We start from the raw sequence: 27,280 nt of genomic DNA on the forward strand, positions 1-27,280 counted from the left end.
AACTGCTGTGCTGCATGTTAATCAGACAATTATCAGTCTGCACTAGCTTTCTTGAGACCGATCACATAGGTTTTTCCTGATTACTTGTTTGTGTAATATGCAAAATCAGTTATTTGCTGTAATTAAGAAAATTCCAGGTTGGAAATAATAAACAGAAATGGTGAATGGCAACCACTCCTCCATAATTGACTGATGCGTATAGTGTAAATATGATCCCAAAATTACATATCACTGCAGCCACAGCAAATTGTTTATTCATGTTGTTACAGTATGTAATGCTGCTACAGAATCTTCTTGAAGATGAACATGTGCACATGAATTTTTAAGTGATGACCATTCAGCAAACATTTTCTTTTGTTCCGGAGTATGTCTGTAGTATACTTGTAAGATGCAACTTGATGGCTGAGACCATTTAACAGCCCTTTCCCAACCATTTAAGTTGTTTCTGACCATCTTATGATTTAAGAGAACCTGTAATAAGCATGGATAGGGTGATGTTTTATGCTATACCATGCACATTGTCATAGCTGTTTTCATACTCTTACTCAGTTTTTCTTGCTTTAAGCAGATTATACTGCATGTAAAGTTAAAAGGTATTTTGCGTGATAGTAAACAGAACCATTAACTTATGTGGTAATAAAATGTTATTCTCATATGCACGCTTCTGGCAACTTGGATTTCTCACAATATTCGTTTGTTGCTTTGTTTGTGCAGATCAAGGCCAGAATCGCACAATTCACCAAAGTCAACACCAGGACGAGACACTCCTATGAGCCATCACAGTACATCAGCTGATGGACAGTGAGGCCTGTCATGACAATAGTATAACAGAAAACCACCATCTCATAAAATTATACAGTGTTTTTAATTACATAATTTTAATTGAATGTGCTGCTGCAATATGATGTCACTCTTAGGCAATAAGTATTCTCTTCCATTCTTTAACAGAGAAAATTGTGATATAATTGCAGTATAAGGATTTTACCTGATGAGTGATGGTATTCAGAATATATAGTATTAATAAGCAGTGGTCACACTTTTAGGTGCCTTGAAATGTTTTTGCTTGAAATAATCTTTAAAAGATCATTTGGCACAGTCACAGTTACACTTCTTATTAGATTTATGTTTTATGCCATTTTCACTGCCACTTTCTAGAAATAAATGAAGATTTTTTAGGAAGTTAAACTTTAGTACCTATGCAAAAGGTTGTTGAAACCGTTTATATTCATGTAGGAAACAAAATACTGTTGTTTTAAAGTAACACATCTCTCGAGTCTTGGAGATGAAAATTTGGTCAGTTTTAGTTGCTAACTGTACACTTTTTATACCTTAAACAACTGACAATTTTATATTTATTGTAGGGAGGATTTGTGTATATATAGCTCTCTCTCTCTCTCTCTCTCTCTCTCTCTCTCTCTCTCTCTCTGTGTGTGTGTGTGTGTGTGTGTGTGTGTGTGTGTGTGTGTGTGTGTGTGTGTTGTGTGTGTGGGGGGGGGGGGGGGGGGGGGAGAGAGAGAGAGAGAGAGAGAGAGAGAGAGAGAGAGAGAGAGGGGGGAGGGGGAGGAAGGGGGGGGGGAGTGTCCGGCCCCTTTTTTTTTCCTCAAGCTGGGTTGGCTTATCTGTCCAACCATTACTCAAGACGTGATGCGGCTGCATACATATTTCAGATGATCACTAAGTATGACTCATTAACTGTGCTACAATAGTATTTGGGCATTTCTCATTTTCCAATTCCTGTTTTAGATGCCAATTTTCCGTAATAGAAGTACTTATGTACTTCAGTCAACATTGCTCTCTATTTGCCTTATTCGGAAGTAAAATCATCCATGATTCTACGCTTCAAACAATGTTGTAGTTCATTTTCACATTATATTTGTAGCTAAATAACAATAAAATATTGTTATGTCTTCAGTGAAACTTAGATCTTGGATTTATGCCTCCAGATTTTCTTTGGTTGCATTTTCAGTCTGCATTTTTCCATTATATAAAAAGTCATGTGTGCAACATTCATAATAACAGAAACCGATATCATAAATGTGTTACTGTTGACAGAATATTCAATTCACAAAATATTTAGCAAACATTCATTTTCAAAACTTACGAATAAATTTGATACATTGCTGTGAATCCCACAATATTGTTGCTGTTTTGAATTCAAGTAAATGCACCCAGAGCAACTTTGTACTTCATTACTGTTGATGCCTTTATTGGATTTGACAAGGTTAACAACATATGTTGAAGTCTGTGGGTTTATGCCTGTGAACCTGAAACATCACATCATAAAAGGTACCAGTTGGCCAGAGCTGCAAAGCCAGTTAATGACTGTGTTACAGTGTTCAGTTTTGGCCAAGATTCACATTTTTGGATGAAGTGATGGGCTCTGAGTGGTTATGTATCTGTTATGCAGGGTGAACCAAAATTTGCAAACTTTGATGCCACACTGCATTTCCTTGCAGTCCAACAGTACAAAAATGTCTCAAGCAGGATTTTGTCCTGTACATCTTTTCAGAAAGAAAAAAAGGTGTCAATGAAAGACAGGTTGGCATGAATGATAAGTATCTTCATTCAATACTGCAAAGCTGTATCTCCCAGTTAGTGCAGTGGGCAGCAGAGTTTTGCGTTAGAACATTCCAGTCTGAGAGGCCAATTCTGGAACTAAGTTCTTTTTCTAATTTTGATCCTCCCAATTATGCTGTGGAATACTATGTTTATTAAATGATATATATCCTACAACTAGTTTTTTAATGTTCAACATAATACTATTGGTCAAACATTTGAGAAATATTCATACTCAATTCAAGAAATTACTTATTATAGGACAGAAATTCTATTTCAGTATTAAATAATTGCACTTGTTTTGTATAAGACTTGCTGTAATTGCTGCATGATACTTGGCTTCTTAATTATCACATCATGCTGTTTAAAATTAGGACATAAAAAGATTTACACCTAAACCCAGAACTGAAATCTTGAACTTGGGTATTCTAATGTAGTAACTAGGCAGCCTAGTTACTTAGTACTGAATGAATATACTTTTCATAGATGTGATTGCAGTGTTGCCAAATTGCCATCCATTTTCTACTGAAAATATGGGTGGGATGAAATTTTGTTAGATACCTTTTTGCATTGTTAGAATGCAAGGAATTGTCCTGTAGTATCCAATTACGCAAATTTTGGTTCACCTTGTATATTGTACATTGATAGTGAATGTGTTACACACAGACACACATGTATCAGAAGCCAAAGACTGTAGTTTCATTTGTTTCTAATTTCTTGTTAAGTAGGGTTACCGATGTAAGCATATATTGCTTCTACTACTACTGCTAATAATAATAATAATAATAGTCATTGTTGTTGTCATCATCATCACAATGAAAATGATTTGAGATTGCACTATGGTAAGCTAGTGAACTGCTACTTTTATTTCAGTTTCGCATGAATAGTTATACAATGTCGAATGTTTTCGGCTACTATTACACTATGGTAATGATTTTTTATCACCACTTCATTGATGTCTTCTTTCCTTTGAGATGTGTCAATTTTTTCCCATTTCTTTATTGGTGTGATTGTATATTACGAAGTGCACCAGAGTTTTAGAGGTGTGCTTTCTGTATCCTTGCTCTGAATTGTGTGTTTTGTTATTCAAACAGAAAGAGGGGGGGGGGGGGGGGGGACACAGCGTGAACATACAAGTTCTTCATTGACAATATTCTATCCTGGATTTTCCATTGGCTTTTCCTTCCATAAGCTTGAATCATTCTCATTGTGGAGAAGAATACATCATCTCTTAAGAATCCTTTAACCTTGGGTTTGTTCTATAAATACATGTATACCAGCTACATATGTAAAAGTTATTACAGATGAAGATAATGTTCCTTATAACATTGTCTTACACTTGAATTATAAGGTAGATGCTTACTATCTATTCAATAATGCAACATATGAGTTAAATTCATTGACTTCTTGAGAGATGGTTGGACACTAAAACCAAGTACACAAGTACCATGTTTCAAATTTCAGGTAATTACATTTTTTATTTTTTTGCTGTTATTAATTATATTTGCTTTTTATGTACTGTTGTAGAACTAAGTATCATTGTACCTGTGAAATATTGACATTAGTGACATCTTCTACCAATGAAGATTCTTGCTGTAACGTTCAGTGCCTATAAAAATCACATCATATTAATTTGTCATGTGTCAGTTTCAATTACTTATGAGTAAAAAAGTTAGTGGATCAGGATTCTTGGTTCCTCTCCAAACATTTCCAAGAACAACTATTATTTCATTTTTTGCTGTTGTAATGAATAGCCCTAGACAAAGAATAGTTACCCCAGTTCTTGCCAGTGTATTATAAATAGAGATTTTTGACATCAAAAGAATATCTTGGTGCAATATAATACTATTTTGTAGGTCTAAATATCAGATACTGTACAATTAATTAATTTTAATGTGGCTGTTGAGTTTAAGGTGTTAATTAAGAATATCTGTGTGTGTGTGTGTGTGTGTGTGTGTGTGTGTGTGTGAGAGAGAGAGAGAGAGAGAGAGAGAGAGAGGAGATGCAACAAAGGCCTATCAATTTGTATATGTGCTATTCTGAAAGAGTGGATTTAACATATATTATTGTGCTCTTGTAAACCACCAGGTCTATATTTTGTTTTTAAATGAATTTTTTACAGTTACCTTGTACATAAGTCATATAATTTTAATTTCAGAAGCCCTTGTATTTTTTTAAAAGTCTGGAAAAAATTAGTACTGTTTGTATGTGTAACAAGTATTTTTTGTGAAAAGTATATATTACTCTGTGTCATGAGTGTTGTCCACATTCCTCTAAGAGCTGAACAAATCATGAAATATATTTTTGTCATTTATTTCTATTACATAGTTTATATAGTTTACATTAAAATACTTTTGTTATCTTATACAGTATACAATAAAATATTTTTAAAAAGTTTTTACTTCAGTGATGCAAATGTAACTCTCACCTGTGCTTCCCATTTCTTAATTGTAAAAGCAACAAATATTGTAAATCAACAATTTTGAGGCAACACTGCAGTTTTAACATGTTTTCAGTCACTATCCACATGCAACTATTGGGACAAAGATAGATAACAATCTTTCACTTGTTCTGAGCCTTGTGTTTGTTCCAGGAGCCAGCTCTTCCAGCCATTGTCAACTATCCTTTCCATGGTAACTTCTTGAAAGATGTTACTTTCACTAACCTGAAACCAAGCAGCTTTATCAAAAAAAAGTGTCCATTACATCATCGGCAGTACAACACTGTTGTTTTTCAAAGCAGAAGAATACACTGTAGAATTTTCAGTTTTGTTACTTACTTTATTAAATCCCATCTTGGAGAACATGGATATGCTTTTAACATTGTCCAGACCAATTTTGGCTTGGAACTTTTTAATTCCAAGGACTTCACACCCTGAAAAGGGTAATCATGTATGAATATTTCACTTATATTACTTGTTAACTAAAGGCCACAGTACTTTACAGAACATGTTCCTATTTGAAAATATAAGCCATTGTCTCCTTCTAATCTGTAAAACAGTCAACCAAGTCAGCTCTGACCTGGGGGAGGGGGGACAGGGGAGTTATATTTTAACATTAAATGAAAACCATTTTTGTCTGTCAAGAAAGATGTTGCTGAAAGGCCATGATAATGATCAAACTTGCTCTTTTTTTCCCTACAGGTTTGTCAAAGAAGCAGGCAGCTATACCAACGAAATTGTCAAATGTAACTTCACTTTTTGAAGTAGCTGTCATGCTGCACACATTAGGAAGTATTCTGACGCTATTAGTGGGAACAGATACCAATGCAGGTAAGGCATTCCTCACATTAATTTAAGCAATGTGTATAAAGAAGTAAAAAATGGAAAGGATCATATGGCATTGTTGGCTGGGAGACCCCATTCGAGGGAGTTCGGCCGCCATATTGCAAGTCCTTTTCAGGTGATGCCACATCGGCAACTTGTGAGTTGATGATGGACACACAACACCAGTCTCCTGCTGGGAATCGAAACCGGGCCCCCTGCATGGTAGGCGGTAACGCTACTGCTATGCTACAGAGGTGGACTATAAAGAAGTAAAATAAAACAAAATGCTGGTTCAGGAAGTGGTTGAAACTGAGAGATAAATATACTCATGAAAATCTGACGAAGGAAATATTACACTCAGAACCTGATGATTACATCAACTTTCTCCAAAGGAACAGTCAAACTATTAAAAACTTGTTAGAATTACTTCACACTCACATTGAAAACAAAGTGACAGTTATGCAAAAAATCTGCTGTCTTCGCCAGATTCCTCTAATGGAAGTTCATTAAAGTTCCACAACACAGGATTTTAAATAGTTAATAAGGAGACCAGTCACCAAAAAGCAGAGTTATTGTGTCATTGATAGGCACCCACAAAAGTGAAAATTTTATGCGCACACGCCCACACATGCAAATACATAGTTGGTAGTTGAGGTTGTGTTGGGTGGGGTGGGTAGAGGGAGAAAGAGCAAAAAGCAGGAACAGTCAGGTATACAGCATAGGAATGGGTGAGGGAGGGGTGGCAGATGCAGAGACTAGGCATGTGACACACAGGTGCTGGATGCGGTTACATGTAGTGCATGATGAAGATGGTGTGAGGTGACAGTACAGAGGAATAGGAAACTGTTGAGTAAAGAGAGTGTGGAGGCATTGGGTTAGTAGAGGCTGAGGCTAGGTTTGTGGGAGCGAAGGATGTGCTGCAAGGATAACTCCCAATCAGAAAAGCTGGTAGTGGAGGGAATGACCCAGATGGCACAGGTTATAAAGCAGCCATTAAACTCGAGTATGTCATGCTCAGCATAATGTTGTGCCCCTAGTTGGACAATTTTGTTCCTGACCACAGTTTGACAGTGGCCATGCCCACATAAAATGTTGTGCAGTGATTGCAGTACAGCTGGTATATAAGACAGCTCGCTTGACAGGTGGTGCTGCATCTGATGGTATAGGATAAGCCCATGACAGGACTGGAGTAGGATATGGTGAGTGCAAGGACTGAGCAAGTCTTGCAACTGGGACTTCCGCAGGGATAAGACTCCTGTGGCGAGGTTTTGTGAATGGTAGTGGTATAGGGATGGGACAGATACATCATTTTTGAAAGAACTGGAGAGCTCTGTTTTTATTTTATTGCACTCTTGCTCGTATGTTGTGCATATAATATTGATTGTCTTTTTGCTATCTTTCTGCGCAACGTAACGGCTGGGAAAGATGCAACACCTCTACTTTTTCGGTAATTGCCAGTGCTCTTTCATTTTCCACAGTTGTGGAAACTCACGATAAAGAAAGAAAAATTCTAACAAAACCATTTTCTTGCTAAAAATGCTTGGCACAACATCAACAGAAACAATATTCGCCACCTTGTCAAATAGGCCATCAGTCCAAATCTCTCTCACAAAACAACACCCTGCCAAATAGTCTGACAAAATAATCTTTTCAGGGGCATTAACAGCTGAAGTTAGTTTTTATCAAACAATTCACAACTTTAACTACATTCTAAGAGCAGCTCACATTTGGATGAATTATTGTTTATAATGTCATATCAAAGATCATCAGAAGAAACTGCTAACCCATAAGGGCATATTTTGAGATGTCATGTATTACATGTTTGGTTAAATTAAGAAACAATAATGTAACTTCTGTAAGACAAAAACACATTATGTTGCAGACAGCAATACATGTGGAAGTACTTGTGTTGAAAACACAACAGATAGTGTGATCAAAGTAATCCCTACCAAATTTAATGTTAGCATTTCCTTTCCCTGTCACCCTCAGTTGTCAGGTTCAGTGAAAAATTTTAATTTTGTTTTGAAGTTCTGCAAAAGCTTTAACCACGCGCGATACGTTTCAGACACCAAATATTGTAATATAAAGTACTAATGGAATAATAAATGAAAAGCACCAGTTTGCTTTTGTTCTACAATATTATTTTTATTGCTAACCTGTTTTCGGCTTACAAGGCCATCTTCAGGCATTTACTGAGTATTATCACCAAAGAAGTTAAATGTTAGCAGACAACATTGAAAGAGAAGTAACACATAGTGAGAAACATCTTTGCAATGAAATAGTAAAAAGTGTACAGTACATAAATAACAATGGAGTTGACAGGAAAACCTTTAGCACAAAATAAGAATAGCATGCCTACATAACAGTTTCTATTGATAAACAAAACTATTGAAATAAGATAAAATTAGTACTAGGCAAGGCTGCATCAAGAGGTATGAAACATGGAGAGTAATACACAACCAATTAAAAACAATAAAAAATAAAAAAAAAGAAGAAGAGACAGTTGTCAATGTAAATACAGAATACACGAGGAACTTAAGCCATATCAGTACAAAAAACAGAAATTAATAAATGCAGGAAAATTGAGGTGTTTGAGGGAACCTACAGTTTGAGAGTGTTGTGGTACAGCATTTTAACATTAACATTATAATCAAAGCAGTGGCTGTATACCAGTTTACATTAAATAAATGAGCAAAGTAAAATATGAACAGTATTTGATGAGACAACTACAAGGGGAGTTAAACATGGACAGTAATACAAGTACAAGTTAAAAGCAAACCCTTAACTATTGAAACTACAGCATATGTGGAATACAAAGGCAACTGCAACAAATAAAACAACTTAATGACTACAGGAAAATGGGAATATGTAGGAAGAGAGAGTGCGGGAAGTAATGAACAACAAAGATGATTATATGAAGTTTAGGAGAGGGGAAGTGTTGAGTTGTGTCTGGTCATTTAGGATGAGATCTGGACTGTGAGCAAGATGTTTGTTAATTTCCAGGGCTTCCAGCAGGTTGAGTTTATGGCCTTTGTTTGCTAAGTGAAGTACATGGGACACTGGCTGGTAGTTGTGACCCTCACTCAGTACATGCTCAGCAAATGTAGTCTGAATTATGCAACCTCCAGCTGCGTTCATGTTCAGCCAGCCTAGTTGATATGTCTCTGCCTGACTGACCAATGTAAAATTTGCCACAATCAGAACAGGTGATTTTGTATACCCCACTGTTGGCTAATAACTGGATCTTATCTTTGCTATTAAAAACACACTGGGCTGTAGTGTTCCTGACATAGTAGGAAACCCTATACTTGCAGGATTTCAGTGCTTTGGCTATAGTCTGTGATACCTGACCTAGAAATGGTATAGTACACCATTTCTTGCAGACAGTGGATGGGGAAGCAGGTGGGGCATAGAGGAGGGGTATAATTTTCCGTTTTTGTTTCCTGTGCAAGATGTGGTCAATAAGAACTGGATTGTAGCCATTGGCTGAGGCAATAAATTTTATTGTATCTAACTCTGCTTTAAAATCATCTCTGGACATGGGGATGGATATGAGACGGTGTACCATTGAGTGGAAAGCTGCATGTTTGTGAGCTATGGGGTGTTGTGAGCAAGAAGGTATTACTGTGTCTGTAGTAGTTGTTTTTCTGTAAATTTTGAAACAATGTGTGTGTGTGTGTACTGATGTCAATGGTGAGATCTAAGAAGTTTATGGATTTGCTGCCAATTTCCATAGTGAACTGGATATTTTTATGTTGACCGTTTAGGTTTTTCAAGAATGTGTTGAGTTGTCTTGTAGTACCAGTCCACATACACAGGACATCATCTACATATCTAAACCAGTATTTGATGTTTAGATATGTAGATGATGTCCTGTGTATGTGGACTGGTACTACAAGACAACTCAACACATTCTTGAAAAACCTAAACGGTCAACATAAAAATATCCAGTTCACTATGGAAATTGGCAGCAAATCCATAAACTTCTTAGATCTCACCATTGACATCAGTACACACACACATTGTTTCAAAATTTACAGAAAAACAACTACTACAGACACAGTAATACCTTCTTGCTCACAACACCCCATAGCTCACAAACATGCAGCTTTCCACTCAATGGTACACCGTCTCATATCCATCCCCATGTCCAGAGATGATTTTAAAGCAGAGTTAGATACAATAAAATTTATTGCCTCAGCCAATGGCTACAATCCAGTTCTTATTGACCACATCTTGCACAGGAAACAAAAACGGAAAATTATACCCCTCCTCTATGCCCCACCTGCTTCCCCATCCACTGTCTGCAAGAAATGGTGTACTATACCATTTCTAGGTCAGGTATCACAGACTATAGCCAAAGCACTGAAATCCTGCAAGTATAGGGTTTCCTACTATGTCAGGAACACTACAGCCCAGTGTGTTTTTAATAGCAAAGATAAGATCCAGTTATTAGCCAACAGTGGGGTATACAAAATCACCTGTTCTGATTGTGGCAAATTTTACATTGGTCAGTCAGGCAGAGACATATCAACTAGGCTGGCTGAACATGAACGCAGCTGGAGGTTGCATAATTCAGACTACATTTGCTGAGCATGTACTGAGTGAGGGTCACAACTACCAGCCAGTGTCCCATGTACTTCACTTAGCAAACAAAGGCCATAAACTCAACCTGCTGGAAGCCCTGGAAATTAACAAACATCTTGCTCACAGTCCAGATCTCATCCTAAATGACCAGACACAACTCAACACTTCCCCTCTCCTAAACTTCATATAATCATCTTTGTTGTTCATTACTTCCCGCACTCTCTCTTCCTACATATTCCCATTTTCCTGTAGTCATTAAGTTGTTTTATTTGTTGCAGTTGCCTTTGTATTCCACATATGCTGTAGTTTCAATAGTTAAGGGTTTGCTTTTAACTTGTACTTGTATTACTGTCCATGTTTAACTCCCCTTGTAGTTGTCTCATCAAATACTGTTCATATTTTACTTTGCTCATTTATTTAATGTAAACTGGTATACAGCCACTGCTTTGATTATAATGTTAATGTTAAAATGCTGTACCACAACACTCTCAAACTGTAGGTTCCCTCAAACACCTCAATTTTCCTGCATTTATTAATTTCTGTTTTTTGTACTGATATGGCTTAAGTTCCTCGTGTATTCTGTATTTACATTGACAACTGTCTCTTCTTCTTTTTTTTTATTTTTTATTGTTTTTAATTGGTTGTGTATTACTCTCCATGTTTCATACCTCTTGATGCAGCCTTGCCTAGTACTAATTTTATCTTATTTCAATAGTTTTGTTTATCAATAGAAACTGTTATGTAGGCATGCTATTCTTATTTTGTGCTAAAGGTTTTCCTGTCAACTCCATTGTTATTTATGTACTGTACACTTTTTACTATTTCATTGCAAAGATGTTTCTCACTATGTGTTACTTCTCTTTCAATGTTGTCTGCTAACATTTAACTTCTTTGGTGATAATACTCAGTAAATGCCTGAAGATGGCCTTGTAAGCCGAAAACAGGTTAGCAATAAAAATAATATTGTAGAACAAAAGCAAACTGGTGCTTTTCATTTATTATTATAATGTTGTTCTACCAAGAACCGACGGAATATTCTGTTAATACTAATGGAATCTTGAGTCATGCTACAGTACTGTCACAATGTAACTGCACAGGTTAGGTGTGTGTGGATGGGCTAGTATGTGCAGTGTGCATGCTCTCTGAAGAGGATTTGTGCAAAAGATAGCCAAGTTCTCACTCTAGTTTAAATGTCTTTCATTTCAACATTCAACCTGTCTGTACTATTTGATGGTATGTTACCTTTACTACCTAAATTATTTGCATTTCAGACAGTCATAACACCTAAATCTCACAGTAGAAGGAACAGATTGAAGAAAGATAAATGATTTGTTGATGTGCTGAGTTTTCCAGCACTTTCTGCAATAAGGATTAATACTAACTTAAAGAACACACTTGTATGCTGTCTGCATAAAACAGTCATCAAAATAATTTTAAAAAATTATTCTGTATGGAAGCACGCATTGTGAATGTTGCTATTACAGCAGCATGTTAAACTTTATCACAAGAAGATTCAATTCTCCAGTAACACCAAAGTCTCATAAAAATATTGAATCGATTCATCAAATTCAGTATGGAAAAATCAATGTACAAGGGATATTCATAATGTTTCTTATCATCACTGGAAAAAAAAGTTACATAATGAATTTTTTGTTCGCAGATACATGTCTGCAGTCCTACTATACTTAGAAATCACCATGCCACAGTATTATAAAGAGCTATCAGAGGAGGAAGGGGAACAAAGCTACAACAACAGGGTGTATATGACCCGGGGAAAACCCGGGAATTTTTCACTGTTTTAGTTTGATTTTTGTAATTTTGACTGGTAAGAAACAATATTCTAACACTGTATATTACTGTAGTAATAAAACTAAGCTGCAAAGGAAATGAACTGTATACAATAAGAAAACATAGTGTTCTTACAAGCGCCTGCCAGCAGCAAAATGTGTCACAGGCTTTAGGAAGACTATGCAGTGCTTCAGGACAACAAATTGCCTCTGATGAACATGACGTCACCCCCGTTTACATTAAGCCTAGTTTACAAGCAGACATTGGGTTGCGCCACTCATTGTGTGGAATGAGTAGCACGCAAATGGTTTCCTATTTGACTGTAGACACGGCAAAACCAGTATATACTTCAGTTTCATCATTTTGTGAGTTCCTGAGTCGTGTCTGAAATGAAAGTTTTGGCAGCTGCACATCTCATGAGTTGTGAGTTAAAGCTTGTTGCGTGGAATTGCTGCATAAGAAAAAAATAAGAAACGTGTTTCGATTCGTGACTCAATGAAGAAAAGACGTCAGCTCAGTTGCTCAGCATCCTTTCTGAAATAATTTGTAATGGAAGACCCAAGAAGTTTTTTTAATTATCTTAGAATGTCACGAGAATTGTTAACATTTCTTCTAAACGGAGTTAATTATGTGATAAGGAATAAAGATACTTGTAATGCGTGAAGCACTGTCACCAGGACTGAAATTATATATCACATTGCATGCATTACAATCGAGAACACCCGGCATGCTATAAGATGCGATTTTAGTTGGTGCTGACACTTTTTCATTAACACCAATGATTATTAACATTAACAGCAGTACTTATTCGAAGCAGGCTGCATTAAGAAAAGAATGGTTTGCAAACTACTCTCTTGAAGATAGATCTGTACAGTGGCAATATTTCAGAATTCAAACATACGTGAATGGGGAGCACTGTGCGATGTTTTAAATAGATGCATATTGAATAAAGAATGTAGCTTCCTGATTTGTGTAGCCCCTTCCCTCCTGTCAACAATATTCCCATAAAAAAAGTCAGCCAACTCGAACGATGGGATTTTAGTCTTGTAGACAAGAGCATTTCTACAGTTAGAATTATATTTGCTTGTATTTTTCTTAATTCAGTTGTATATGTGCTCCTAATTCAATAAATTGCCATGCAGCTCAGATATTGTCAAACTATCTATGTTCTGATCGCATGTGAAGGTCTCAGGAGCAGCAATATGTTGCTTATTTTTGTAATCAGTGTCACTGAAATCCCACAAACACCTATGCAAAGTATAGATATCCAAAGATCGAACATTATTCTCCATTCCCCACTTCTTATTTCAGTTTGTCTACACTCTACTAACACACACAACCTCAAAACCCATGCAACTAGTGCAGCCAAAGTTAGAACATCTACATCTACATCTACATCTATACTCCGCGAGCCACCTTACGGTGTGTGGCGGAGGGTACTTATTGTACCACTATCTGATCCCCCCTTCCCTGTTCCATTCACGAATTGTGCGTGGGAAGAACGACTGCTTGTAAGTCTCCGTATTTGCTCTAATTTCTCGGATCTTTTCGTTGTGATCATTACGCGAGATATATGTGGGCGGTAGTAATATGTTGCCCATCTCTTCCCGGAATGTGCTCTCTCGTAATTTCGATAATAAACCTCTCCGTATTGCGTAACGCCTTTCTTGAAGTGTCCGCCACTGGAGCTTGTTCAGCATCTCCGTAACGCTCTCGCGCTGACTAAATGTCCCCATGACGAATCGCGCTGCTTTTCGCTGGATCATGTCTATCTCTTCTATTAATCCAACCTGGTAAGGGTCCCATACTGATGAGGAATACTCAAGAATCGGACGAACAAGCGTTTTGTAAGCTACTTCTTTCGTCGATGAGTCACATTTTCTTAGAATTCTTCCTATGAATCTCAACCTGGCGCCTGCTTTTCCCACTATTTGTTTTATGTGATCATTCCACTTCAGATCGCTCCGGATAGTAACTCCTAAGTATTTTACGGTCGTTACCGCTTCCAATGATTTACCACCTATGGCATAATCGTACTGGAATGGATTTCTGCCCCTATGTATGCGCATTATATTACATTTATCTACGTTTAGGGAAAGCTGCCAGCTGTCGCACCATGCATTAATCCTCTGCAGGTCTTCCTGGAGTACGTACGAGTCTTCTGATGTTGCTACTTTCTTGTAGACAACCGTGTCATCTGCAAATAGCCTCACGGAGCTACCGATGTTGTCAACTAAGTCATTTATGTATATTGTAAACAATAAAGGTCCTATCACGCTTCCTTGCGGTACTCCCGAAATTACCTCTACATCTGCAGATTTTGAACCGTTAAGAATGACATGTTGTGTTCTTTCTTCTAGGAAATCCTGAATCCAATCACAAACCTGGTCCGATATTCCGTAAGCTCGTATTTTTTTCACTAAACGTAAGTGCGGAACCGTATCAAATGCCTTCCTGAAGTCCAGGAATACGGCATCAATCTGCTCGCCAGTGTCTACGGCACTGTGAATTTCTTGGGCAAATAGGGCGAGCTGAGTTTCACATGATCTCTGTTTGCGGAATCCATGTTGGTTATGATGAAGGAGATTTGTATTATCTAAGAACGTCATAATACGAGAACACAAAACATGTTCCATTATTCTACAACAGATTGACGTAAGCGAAATAGGCCTATAATTATTCGCATCTGATTTATGACCCTTCTTGAAAATGGGAACGACCTGCGCTTTCTTCCAGTCGCTAGGTACTTTACGTTCTTCCAGCGATCTACGATAAATTGCTGATAGAAAGGGGGCAAGTTCTTTAGCATAATCACTGTAGAATCTTAAGGGTATCTCGTCTGGTCCGGATGCTTTTCCGCTACTAAGTGATAGCAGTTGTTTTTCAATTCCGATATCGTTTATTTCAATATTTTCCATTTTGGCGTCCGTGCGACGGCTGAAGTCAGGGACCGTGTTACGATTTTCCGCAGTGAAACAGTTTCGGAACACTGAATTCAGTATTTCTGCCTTTCTTCGGTCGTCCTCTGTTTCGGTGCCATCGTGGTCAACGAGTGACTGAATAGGGGATTTAGATCCGCTTACCGATTTTACATATGCCCAAAACTTTTTAGGGTTCTTGTTTAGATTGTTTGCCAATGTTTTATGTTCGAATTCGTTGAATGCTTCTCTCATTGCTCTCTTTACGCTCTTTTTCGCTTCGTTCAGCTTTTCCTTATCAGCTATGATTCGACTACTCTTAAACCTATGATGAAGCTTTCTTTGTTTCCGTAGTACCTTTCGTACATGATTGTTATACCACGGTGGATCTTTCCCCTCGCTTTGGACCTTAGTCGGTACGAACTTATCTAAGGCGTACTGGACGATGTTTCTGAATTTTTTCCATTTTTGTTCCACATCCTCTTCCTCAGAAATGAACGTTTGATGGTGGTCACTCAGATATTCTGCGATTTGTGCCCTATCACTCTTGTTAAGCAAATATATTTTCCTTCCTTTCTTGGCATTTCTTATTACACTTGTAGTCATTGATGCAACCACTGACTTATGATCACTGATACCCTCTTCTACATTCACGGAGTCGAAAAGTTCCGGTCTATTTGTTGCTATGAGGTCTAAAACGTTAGCTTCACGAGTTGGTTCTCTAACTATCTGCTCGAAGTAATTCTCGGACAAGGCAGTCAGGATAATGTCACAAGAGTCTCTGTCCCTGGCTCCAGTTCTGATTGTGTGACTATCCCATTCTATACCTGGTAGATTGAAGTCTCCCCCTATTACAATAGTATGATCACGAAACTTCTTCACGACGTTCTGCAGGTTCTCTCTGAGGCGCTCAACTACTACGGTTGCTGATGCAGGTGGTCTATAGAAGCATCCGACTATCATATCTGACCCACCTTTGATACTTAGCTTAACCCAGATTATTTCACATTCGCATTCGCTAATAACTTCACTGGATATTATTGAATTCTTTACTGCTATAAATACTCCTCCACCATTGGCGTTTATCCTATCCTTGCGGTATATATTCCATTCTGTGTCTAGGATTTCGTTACTGTTCACTTCCGGTTTTAACCAACTTTCCGTTCCTAATACTATATGCGCACTATTTCCTTCAATAAGAGATACTAATTCAGGAACCTTGCCCTGGATACTCCTGCAGTTTACCAATATTACGTTAACTTTTCCTGTTTTTGGTCTCTGAGGACGGACGTTCTTTATCAACGATGATAATGTCCTCTTTGGTAAGCCGTCAGGTATTTTATCGTTTCGCCCAAGGGGGGGTCCCTCTAACCTAAAAAAACCCCCGTGTGCACGCCACACGTACTCTGCTACCCTAGTAGCTGCTTCCGGTGTGTAGTGCACGCCTGACCTGTCTAGGGGGGCCCTACAGTTCTCCACCCAATAACGGAGGTCGATGAATTTGCAACCATTATAGTCGCAGAGTCGTCTGAGCCTCTGGTTTAGACCCTCCACACGGCTCCAAACCAGAGGACCGCGATCGACTCTGGGCACTATGCTGCAGATATTAAGCTCAGCTTGCACTCCGCGTGCGATGCTGGTTGTCTTCACCAAATCAGCCAGCCGCCGGAAGGAACCAAGGATGGCCTCAGAACCCAAGCGGCAGGCGTCATTCGTTCCGACATGTGCTACTATCTGCAGCCGGTCACACCCAGTGCGTTCAATAGCTGCCGGAAGGGCCTCCTCCACATTACGGACGAGACCCCCCGGCAAGCACACCGAGTGCACACTGGCATTCTTCCCCGACCTACCCGCTATTTTCCTGAGGGGCTCCATAACCCGCCTAACGTTGGAGCTCCCTATAACTAATAGGCCCGCCCTCTGTGACTGTCGGGACCTTGCCGGAGAATCGGCCACTGGCCCAACAGGCGAGGCATCCTGTGGTGGCTCGGAAACGATGTCATCACCACTAGGAAGCACCCCGTACCTGTTGGAAAGGGGTAAGGCAGCTGCCACGCGGCCAGATCCCACCTTCGCCTTTCGGCCAGGCACGCGCGAGCCCACCACTGTCCGCCATTCACCCTGGAGTGATGGCTGACCGGTAAGATGCTCACTGCCGGAAGACGCAGCGACATCAGGGGTTCCATGTGATTCCAAGGCCACCGAAGTAGGCATAGGTCTCACCACAGTTGCCCCAACGCCACTACGAGCCGACGCCTGCGCCTCGAGCTCGATGAGCCTAACAGACAAAGCCTCCACCTGCCCCCGAAGAGTGGCCAATTCTCCTTGCGTCCGCTCACAACAACCACAGTCCCTACACATGACTATGTTTACCCTACTCTATACGATGACAAATTCCCAAGATAATCTTCTGATGAGCTACTCTGATAATCAAGAAACACTCACTGAAATACGAGACGCGAAAACTACACTAGGTTTTCCCAGAAAAACTATTTAAAAGCTAAGCGCAGCAAATAAGTACAAAAACGCTTTATACAAACAGTACTCGCTGCTGCTGGTGCTCTCGCTCTGGCTGTCACAAGACAACTGCTGATTCAAGTGACTAGTGGTTAACGGCCGCGAAACAAACAAAAGACGGTTTTAGGGCGCTTTCTGTTCTAAACGATCAAGAAAACACTAAGAAATCTAACACGAAAACTACGTAAAGTTTTATCAAGAACTGTTAGTTACTATGCAGAGCAGATAAACACAAATAGAATCCCTTCCTTAGTGGAAGGTCGTAAACAAAATGCAAAATAAACGCTTTATACAAACAGTACTCGCTGCTGCTGGTGCTCTCGCTCTGGCTGTCACAAGACAACTGCTGATTCAAGTGACTAGTGGCTAACGGCCGCGAAACAAACAAAAGACGGTTTTAGGGCGCTTTCTGTTCTAAACGATCAAGAAAACACTAAGAAATCTAACACGAAAACTACGTAAAGTTTTATCAAGAACTGTTAGTTACTATGCAGAGCAGATAAACACAAATAGAATCCCTTCGTTAGTGGAAGGTCGTAAACAAAATGCAAAATAAACGCTTTATACAAACAGTACTCGCTGCTGCTGGTGCTCTCGCTCTGGCTGTCACAAGACAACTGCTGATTCAAGTGACTAGTGGTTAACGGCCGCGAAACAAACAAAAGACGGTTTTAGGGCGCTTTCTGTTCTAAACGATCAAGAAAACACTAAGAAATCTAACACGAAAACTACGTAAAGTTTTATCAAGAACTGTTAGTTACTATGCAGAGCAGATAAACACAAATAGAATCCCTTCCTTAGTGGAAGGTCGTAAACAAAATGCAAAATAAACGCTTTATACAAACAGTACTCGCTGCTGCTGGTGCTCTCGCTCTGGCTGTCACAAGACAACTGCTGATTCAAGTGACTAGTGGCTAACGGCCGCGAAACAAACAAAAGACGGTTTTAGGGCGCTTTCTGTTCTAAACGATCAAGAAAACACTAAGAAATCTAACACGAAAACTACGTAAAGTTTTATCAAGAACTGTTAGTTACTATGCAGAGCAGATAAACACAAATAGAATCCCTTCGTTAGTGGAAGGTCGTAAACAAAATGCAAAATAAACGCTTTATACAAACAGTACTCGCTGCTGCTGGTGCTCTCGCTCTGGCTGTCACAAGACAACTGCTGATTCAAGTGACTAGTGGCTAACGGCCGCGAAACAAACAAAAGACGGTTTTAGGGCGCTTTCTGTTCTAAACGATCAAGAAAACACTAAGAAATCTAACACGAAAACTACGTAAAGTTTTATCAAGAACTGTTAGTTACTATGCAGAGCAGATAAACACAAATAGAATCCCTTCCTTAGTGGAAGGTCGTAAACAAAATGCAAAATAAACGCTTTATACAAACAGTACTCGCTGCTGCTGGTGCTCTCGCTCTGGCTGTCACAAAACTGTTTAGTTTCACCAACGAGTTGCGCAAGCGCACGGCGGTTCATGCACAGTGGCCGGTAGCGCAATTGCCTGCAACCTAGACCTGGACCTTCTAAGGTCAACAGTCCCCTAGAACTTAAAACTACTTAAACCTAACCAACCTAAGGACATCACACACATCCATGCCTGAGGCAGGATTCAAACCTGCGACCGTAGCGGTCGGGCACTTCCAGACTGTAGCGCCTAGAACTGCTCAGCCACCCCAGCTGGCCATTACAAATTATTTCAGCAAGGATGCTGAGCAACCGAGCGGACGTCTTTTCTTCATCAAATCACAGATCGAAACACATTTCTTATTTTTTTTCTTCTGCAGCGATTCCACTCAACAAGCTTTAACTTCATCACAACTCGTGCCAAAACTTTCATTTCAGACACAACTTAGGAAACCACGAAACTGAAGTATATACTGGTTTCGCCGTGTCTAAAGTCAAATATGAAACCATTTGCATGCAACTCATTCCACGCAAGTGGCAGAACTCAATGTCATCGTGTAAACTAGGCTATAGATTCATTTGAGCAGTTGCGAGCGGGCTCATGCGCATGTGCAGTTGAGTCGCTTATGAGTAGTACCTTCTCCCACTTCTGGCAACAGAAGTGTGGCTGTCAGCAGCAGCAGCAGCAGCAGCAAGCAGCCAGATGCTACCCAGAAAGATTATACTGGTGCGCCCAAACATCCTGATTCACACATGCGCAATAGGCCTGGATCTAGGCGGCAGGGACAAATGGGGGTATCTGCCCCGGGCGGCAAGTTCGAGGGAGGGAAAGGGGGGGGGGGGAGGGGACAGCGGCGGCAAATTCATATTCTTGAGGAAAAAAAACCTTTTTTTACAAAGTACCTAGCAAGCAGCGCACTTTGGTCTATCGATTATTCATATGATTTTGAAACGCATCCATGTCGGTTTTTGAACATTTTTGAACACATTCTGAGTTTATTTTTGAATGCATGCATAGTGTACGTGATGTCTCTACCAGGTAATTCCCGTCGCATCTGGAAATAAACTTTCCAGCAGCAGAAAGGGACGGGGCTATACGAGCTGAGCGGAATAAAGCCGAAGGTATGAATGCCAATCGCTGTTTGTTTATATTTTTGACTGGGTTCGCGAATGATCAGTGTTTTTATAATTACTAGTGAAATCCATAGATTTGGACTACCAAAATGGAAATAAATGAATAACAGGTCAGTAAGATTACATGTTATCTTCTTGGTGCATCCAAGAAAATGAAATTTTGACCAGACCACTACCCTAGTAATGGCCAGTTGTACAGTCCCGGCTAGCAGGGAGTAGCGCGGAAAATGCTTTGTATGAACATGTAATAATGCCTAACTGGAGAAGAAACGTGGAAAGGCTAAACCGGTGATTGTGGCAGGATTAGTGAAGTTAACTGGAGAATAAGTTTTGACACTGGCAGGAATAGTTACAGAATTAGTGATGACAATATTGTTTGTTAGAACAAGGGAGGAGAAGAAACTGGGACATCACAAAAATTATGGAAGAATACAACAATTCCAAATTTATATAAAAATTTCGTACCACTAATTTTCGATCTCATGCTTGAGACACTGCAGCCTATGAATGAAATGTGAAACTATTTCCTGACATAAAGTGTATTGTTTGTAGTAGGCCTTGGCATTGGATATTGTTACTTCGTGAATTATATGACCATTTGTTCCAAAACAGTCTCGTTTATTTGTTATGTATTGTAATTGCTGCAATGACAAAATATACGTAATCAGCTCAAGAAACCACGTCAGTCTTAATACAAATAGTACCCAACAGCTTTTTCAGTATTAGACAATGAGATTTCGTTTTTTTCATGTAGCGTAACATTTGACAAACTTTGGTGAGGTAATAGATTCTTTTGCAGAAAGGAAAGCACGTCATGTCAAGTCATAGCAAGCAGAGAGAGAAAAAATGCTAGGACTTAAGGATTCAAGAAATGTGTGCTGCCTTGCTTGTCTCTTGTCTTTACTGCTTTTATGTAATCTACATTTAATTTTATGTCACACAAAAGAGAACATTATTAGCTAATAGGCAATAAAGAGTGCGAATTTTCCGAAGATTTCTTGTTATCCCGTTTACAAATAACCCCATCCAGTATTAATTGTGAGGTTTTTTTCATGGGAGCAGGAGAAGCACCACAGGACATTTTAATTTCCACTGTCTTGAATATATTTTGATGGCATCCATTACAAAATGTACACGGCTGGATTCCACAGAGCGAAATACAGTAACGTGGGATAGAATATGCTGTGTGAAGAGGCCTGGCACTGCACTTTGGCACACTTACAACCAAATAACATGGCTTTCATTTCTTCGAAGACATATGTGTTATGTATGAGACTCTTCAGAATGATGTGCACTACAGAAAAGTCAATTTAATATTTGGCATCCTACCTCAAATGCAGGAGGGAGGGGGGCGTCATTACGTAGTATTGCCGTGATTCGGAAATATCGTAGATCCTGGACTGATACACAGAGCAGTCTGAGTTGTTGTGGTGAGGTGGATAGTCTCCACATGGCCTGTGTATACCTTTAGTGACTTTGCTGTTTCCTCTTCGTTTATTGCTGTCACGTCAAATGAAAACAAAACAATTTCTGTAACCGGGAGCCATCAAGTGAATTAAAAACTATTCACATAATTACGGATGGCTAAAATAAGTTATTAGTTTCAGATTTTATTTTATTTCCACCTTTCTGACAGTTAAGCATTATCGCCTTGCTGAACAATGGAGCTATTTTTGTCGGTTTGCTAAAGAAACTTGGCTGTTATTAATTTTTTCCTCTGAGGGCAGTCCGTTTATTTGAAACAAAGTACTTAATTCCACACTATCGGCTAGTTTCAAGTGCACGTTTCATTTTCTAGCATGTATGACATTATGCCATAATAAAGAACCAAACATGTGACAATCAGTACTGGTAACTCCAAGAAAATTTACATCCAAATCTGGACACACGAATGTTCACTTTAAGCCGAATTACACATTTTAGTATGGTTCACGAAATTCCGATAATCCTCTGATGTCTTGTTTCTTTTATGCTATGCGAGATCTTTTAATGTTTTACACATACAAACATACGGTCTTCCTGCGCCATCATAGCTGTAAAAGCGCAGTGACGTCTATTATCTGGCCCTCTGGCAACTGATAAAAGGAAACTATTTCTAAAAGGTCGTGGGAAAATATTGTGCATGGTGGTTTGAAAAGTGTGTTACCTTAAAAGTAAATTTCCTTTTTGCGAAAATGTACGATGAATTTCTTAAATCACACAGCATTTGACTCTCAAAATCAATTATTATTTTAGGATGACCATTAGAAGAATTTCAAGCAAGATATTAATCATTTATGTTGTTATTAAAATGTTACTGGTACATTTTTGTGCTGTTACACTTTAAGATACATCACGCAAAAGATCAACATTATATGTGAAAGCTTAGATTCTGTTGCAGCTTGTTAATCTTCAAGGCCAATATTATATGTGCAAGCTTTGTTTTTCTTGTAGCAAAACTATGTTATGTTAAACCATTAAATTTTCCTAATTGTGTGGACGTGCTACTTCACAGTGAAGTTGCATTTCGCTGACTACATCAAGTGTCCTGGGCTCTGAATATCCGCCATCATCGGCTGGCGAGATCACGTGAAACGAGCTATGACTGGCTTACAGAAGCACATTGAAATCACGATTTTAATGCTTCCGAAAGTAACATGTGGTGTTTGGTGAAATTCGAATTTATACTTCCTTAGTACGAAAATATGCAGCATACATGTTGCTGCACCTCACAGATCTTCCCAAAACATGTTTTTTTCCCCTAAGTTTTGTTTTGTAAAGTGCCGGGAAATTCTATGCCAGTGTATAAAACCATAACAATGCAATGGATTGATAAGTATTACAGTTTCAAGGAAAAGTAAACTGTCACTTAACATGGAAAAATGTAATTTCACATGGGAGAACATGTAATTTTAACTGGGAAATCCAAGAATTTTTTTTCCTTGTCCGCGTATACGCCCTGTATAAACCCATTGTGCATTGGTGGAGGTGTACTGCAACTATTTACTCTCAAACGATGAAGCAGCTAGATGGTGTAGACAGTTCTAGTGTGGTCAACCAAGTCTGAAGGACAAAGAACAAAATGTCGGGCCATTCATGCATCAGTTTTCAACAAGTGCACAACTTTTTGAACACAACAAAGACAGCTGCCTGCCTGGTTTCATAACTACTCATAACCATTCGAAAAGCTTGCAGACTTGAGGTAAAAAAAGGAAGACTGAAGCAGTTGTGTCAGTCCGATCCAGATGACTTCTTTAACAACCTAATCACCATTGTGCTGGGTGTTTCACTATGACCTGAGAGAAAGGTGCAGAGTAAGATGTGGAAATGTGGATTCACCACCACTGAAAAAGGTGAACTCCCAACCATCACTGGGCAAGTTGACACTGAGTATTTTTGGCTCTGCCATGGTATAACACTAATCAATTATATTCATAGCTGACAAACCATCATATGAGTATCCTACCAAAATGTCCCGAGTTTACAAAAGACTGCAGGGACAAAGTGTGATGGGAAACTGTCCAAGGATGGTGTTGCCCCACTACAAGACCTCAGCCCAGAAAACACAAACATGCTCCTTCTTTCAGCTATCAAATTTTGCCTCAGCCCCCCCCCCCCCCCCCCATATTCTCCTGAAATGCCCGATGATGTCTTCTTCGTCTTTCTTTGACTGAAGAAACCATTGTGTGGCAGGTATTTCCAGAATGAAGAGTTAATTTTTGAGATAAATATTCCCTGAACAGGCATATGCAGATTCCTAAAAATCAAGGTCTCCTCCAAGTCATACATCAGTCACCAATGTGTAGCACTGAAGAGTGAATATGTCATAAAGAACTGATACGATCATGAAGTGTGGGTGCACTGGAATCAATAGTTTCATGAGCAATATTAATGAAAAATGCATAAATTGAAAGACAGTTATGAACACACAATAAAATGTAACATGAAAGGGGAAACAAAGACAATCAGCACATGCCATTCCTTCAGTTCTGTGGAGCAACATCCAATAAAGTAGAACACATTTTAAACTGAAAGTTTTTCTACTTTGACTGCCTGAGAAAATCAGTGAGATGATGTGCTGATGACTGAAGGACAGTAACGGTCTCGAGAGTTACGCACGAATGTGATAATGACCTTGTGGGACAGTCTATTCAGTTTCACAGCATTCCACCAAGTGCCAATGGAACATTGAGGACAGAAACATGTAAAACTCAATGGATGCTAAGCACTGCCATATGAACAGATGCAAAATCTTTGGTAAAATTTTCTGTTTTTGTGTCAATTTAATGATACAATATCTGCTAAAAATAAAAAATAAAACTGTTCACATTGCCAAGGAACAATTTTTGTCACTACACATTAGTGCATTACTATTTTATAACCTTGAACTGCAGTTCTGAAGTGGTATGACCATGAGTTTCAAACTGCTATTTCACCAATTCCATTCTTTACATTTGCCCTCAAACAATTATCTTTTATTCAAAAAAGTAAGAAAATGCCTATGGAAGGAAATTCATATTGCATTAAAAGTCCAGTTTTACAGAAATTATGAAACCATAAGTTTTATAGGTTTAAGTAAGTTAGAAAACAAAGCACAAAGTGTACAGTGCTGAAAGAAGCAAATGCAGAGAAATACATTATGTAGTGTGCTTCACAAAGATTCGTCTGAACACGTCAGAGACTATTTTTATTCACAATGAAGATATGAACTTGGAGTAAATTTTTAATGTGTTCATTGAAACTACATGTTTACCTTTCTGCCAGTTGTAAGTTGATGGTTCATGTTATTGGTGGTAGGGACATTGCTGGTGCAGATAGTTTGCTTACCCATTACCCTAAACCTTATTTTGAAAAGTTCCCCCACCGTTTCATGAGCACGCATATAAAACATATATCCTTGTAATATCAGATGGTTCTTTCGAAAATGAAAAATTGTTAGCCTAGGCGGAAGTTTGGTTTCCCTCATTCTATCTTCGTTCATGTACAAGGTATAATCTAGTAAAATCAGATGATTATTTTTGAAGAATTCTGTATTTTAGTTGGGGAAGAAAAGCCATTAAAAATCATACTTTACAATAAACAACAAATAAGATAACTTGATAGTGCTTATTACTAACCACAGTAACATCCATTCCTTATGTGTCTTGGGAAATTCATATAATTTGGGTGGTTTTATCACTGTCTATGGATGGTTAAGATTTCTATCCCTACATTTGTACTCCGCAAACCACTTTATGGTGTGTGATGGATGGTGCTTTGTGCACCACTGCCCCCTGTGGGCTAAAATCTCTTTATTTTTCTTTCTTGGACTTTTGCGAGATACTTGCAACAGGGATCAATATATTAGCTGACTTTTCTAGGAAAGTACATTCTTGGAATTTTAATAGTAAACCTCACCATGATGCCTCGCTTGTAATGTCTCCCACTGCAGGAGGCTGAGCATCCTCATGACACTTTTGCTCTTATTAAATGAACCTGATGCTCTTTGGATATTCTCTACTTCTTTTATCTATCCCATCAGGTACAGATCCCAGACTGATGAGCAATATACAAGGGTTTGTAAGCTACCTCCTTTGCGGATGGACTAACATCCTGAGGAATCTGTGTGGATCTGCCTTACCTGTAATTAGTTTTATATGTGGTCATTCCACTTCACTCCTCTGTATGTACACCATGCAATATTCAAATATTGGTCAAACAAGGATCTTCCTTTGTACTTTAACTAGCTCTCTACATATACTCCTAGATTTTTAATAAATGGAAATGCTGCCAATGATTGTTCTGCAATCTTATAATAATGGGTCTTTAATGCGCAATACATTACATTTGTTTATGTTGATGGTCAACTGCCAACTCCTGCACCAAACATAGATTCTCTGAAGTCTTCCTGCATTTCACTACACTTTTCTACAGACAGGGTGATTCAAAAAGAAAGAAGAGTCTTTTTTTTTTTAAGACAAACAATGAAAGACAAACACATTACACACGTCACTGGATAGAGGAAGGCTCAGAGTTTTGTGTTTGCACAGACACTAATACCATGCACTCAAAACATGTACTCCATTTCATTCCACACCCAAATCAACAGGTACCAGTTTATTGAATCAACAGCTTCAACAATTTGATGTTTCAGCACTTGAAGAGTAGCTGCTATAGGTGGGACAAAGACTGTCTTTTATTTACCCCAACAGAACAAAATCATGAGGTGTGAAGTCTGGTGACCTGGCATGGCAAAAGCAGTGAACAAGATGTTGTTGTTATTTACCTCTTCCAGTCCAATGTTGTGGGATGGTGGTGTTAAGATAATGCCCCACCTCAAGGTGAAAGTGAGGCACTGCATTATCATGCAAAAAATGAAATCACTGGTATCTTTGTGACATTGAGGAAACAACCAATTTTGTAGCCTATCCAGGTACGACATTCCTGTCAGTTTTCTCCCCAAAAGGAAAAGTCTATAAACTTTGTGAACAGACATGGCAGAAAATGCATTCAATTTCTGTGAGTCTCGATGACAATTCCAGGATTTTGTGACGCCCATATACTTACAATATGTAGGTTTACTTTACATGATAAATGAAATGTTGATTTGTCCAAAAACATAAGTCGTTTGAATAAAGTGTCTTCTGCTATTTCCTGCAGAATTTGCATCTTCTGTTATGGTCATGGACGCAATTGCTGCAGTAACTGCAACTATCAAGGAGTCATATGCAGGTGTTGTTTCAGAACAAAACACACTGTTGTCTGAGGAAGTTGAAGCTCCTGGCCTGCCTGTCTTGTGGCCTTCTGAGGACTCTGTATGAATGCATCTCAGATACACTCAACATTTTCATCAGACATGAGTGGCTGACCAGAGCTCCTCTCTTTGCATATGCAACCAACTTACAAGAATTTTGTATGCCAGTCATACATCTGTTTGTGCAGAGGCGGCTTCTTGCTGAATTGATGGCAAAATGCATGTTGCGTTTGAGCAATGGATTGACTTTGTGCAAAATTCCAACACACAAAAATTATTTTCTCTTGTGGTGTAGTCACCATGTAGCTACAAACAAACAGCAGCACAGCTGTGTCAAAACTTTGTATTTCCCTCTATCCAGTGACATGAGCAATGTGTTTGTATCTTTTATAGT

General features: G+C 38.8%; 2 protein-coding genes across 7 annotated transcripts in view; one reads left to right on the top strand and one right to left on the bottom strand.

Annotated features, from left to right (window-relative positions):
- The window catches only part of LOC126175655 (arf-GAP with dual PH domain-containing protein 1-like), a 138,507-nt gene extending 137,054 nt beyond the window's left edge, over positions 1-1,453 (top strand). Inside the window, exon 8 of the mRNA XM_049922556.1 lies at positions 715-1,453. Coding sequence (XP_049778513.1) covers positions 715-805 — 91 coding nt within the window. The 3' untranslated portion in view covers positions 806-1,453. The remainder of the gene's footprint in view (positions 1-714) is intronic.
- Positions 1,454-2,079: 626 nt separating this feature from the next.
- Positions 2,080-27,280, bottom strand: part of LOC126175656 (N-acetyltransferase 9-like protein) — a 102,749-nt gene continuing 77,548 nt past the window's right edge. For 3 of the 6 annotated variants that reach the window (XM_049922562.1, XM_049922560.1, XM_049922557.1), the window contains 2 exons: positions 5,336-5,430; positions 2,080-5,221 (listed from right to left, as the gene is read on the bottom strand). In XM_049922562.1, the coding sequence (XP_049778519.1) occupies positions 5,090-5,221; positions 5,336-5,430 (227 nt within the window). In that variant the 3' untranslated portion in view covers positions 2,080-5,089. Of the gene's footprint in view, positions 5,236-5,335; positions 5,431-27,280 lie in introns of all 6 variants that reach the window. The other 3 variants (XM_049922561.1, XM_049922563.1, XM_049922559.1) reach the window with 2 other exon arrangements.

Source organism: Schistocerca cancellata, chromosome 3 (genome assembly GCF_023864275.1).
Source record: "Schistocerca cancellata isolate TAMUIC-IGC-003103 chromosome 3, iqSchCanc2.1, whole genome shotgun sequence".
NCBI lineage: Eukaryota > Metazoa > Arthropoda > Insecta > Orthoptera > Acrididae > Schistocerca > Schistocerca cancellata.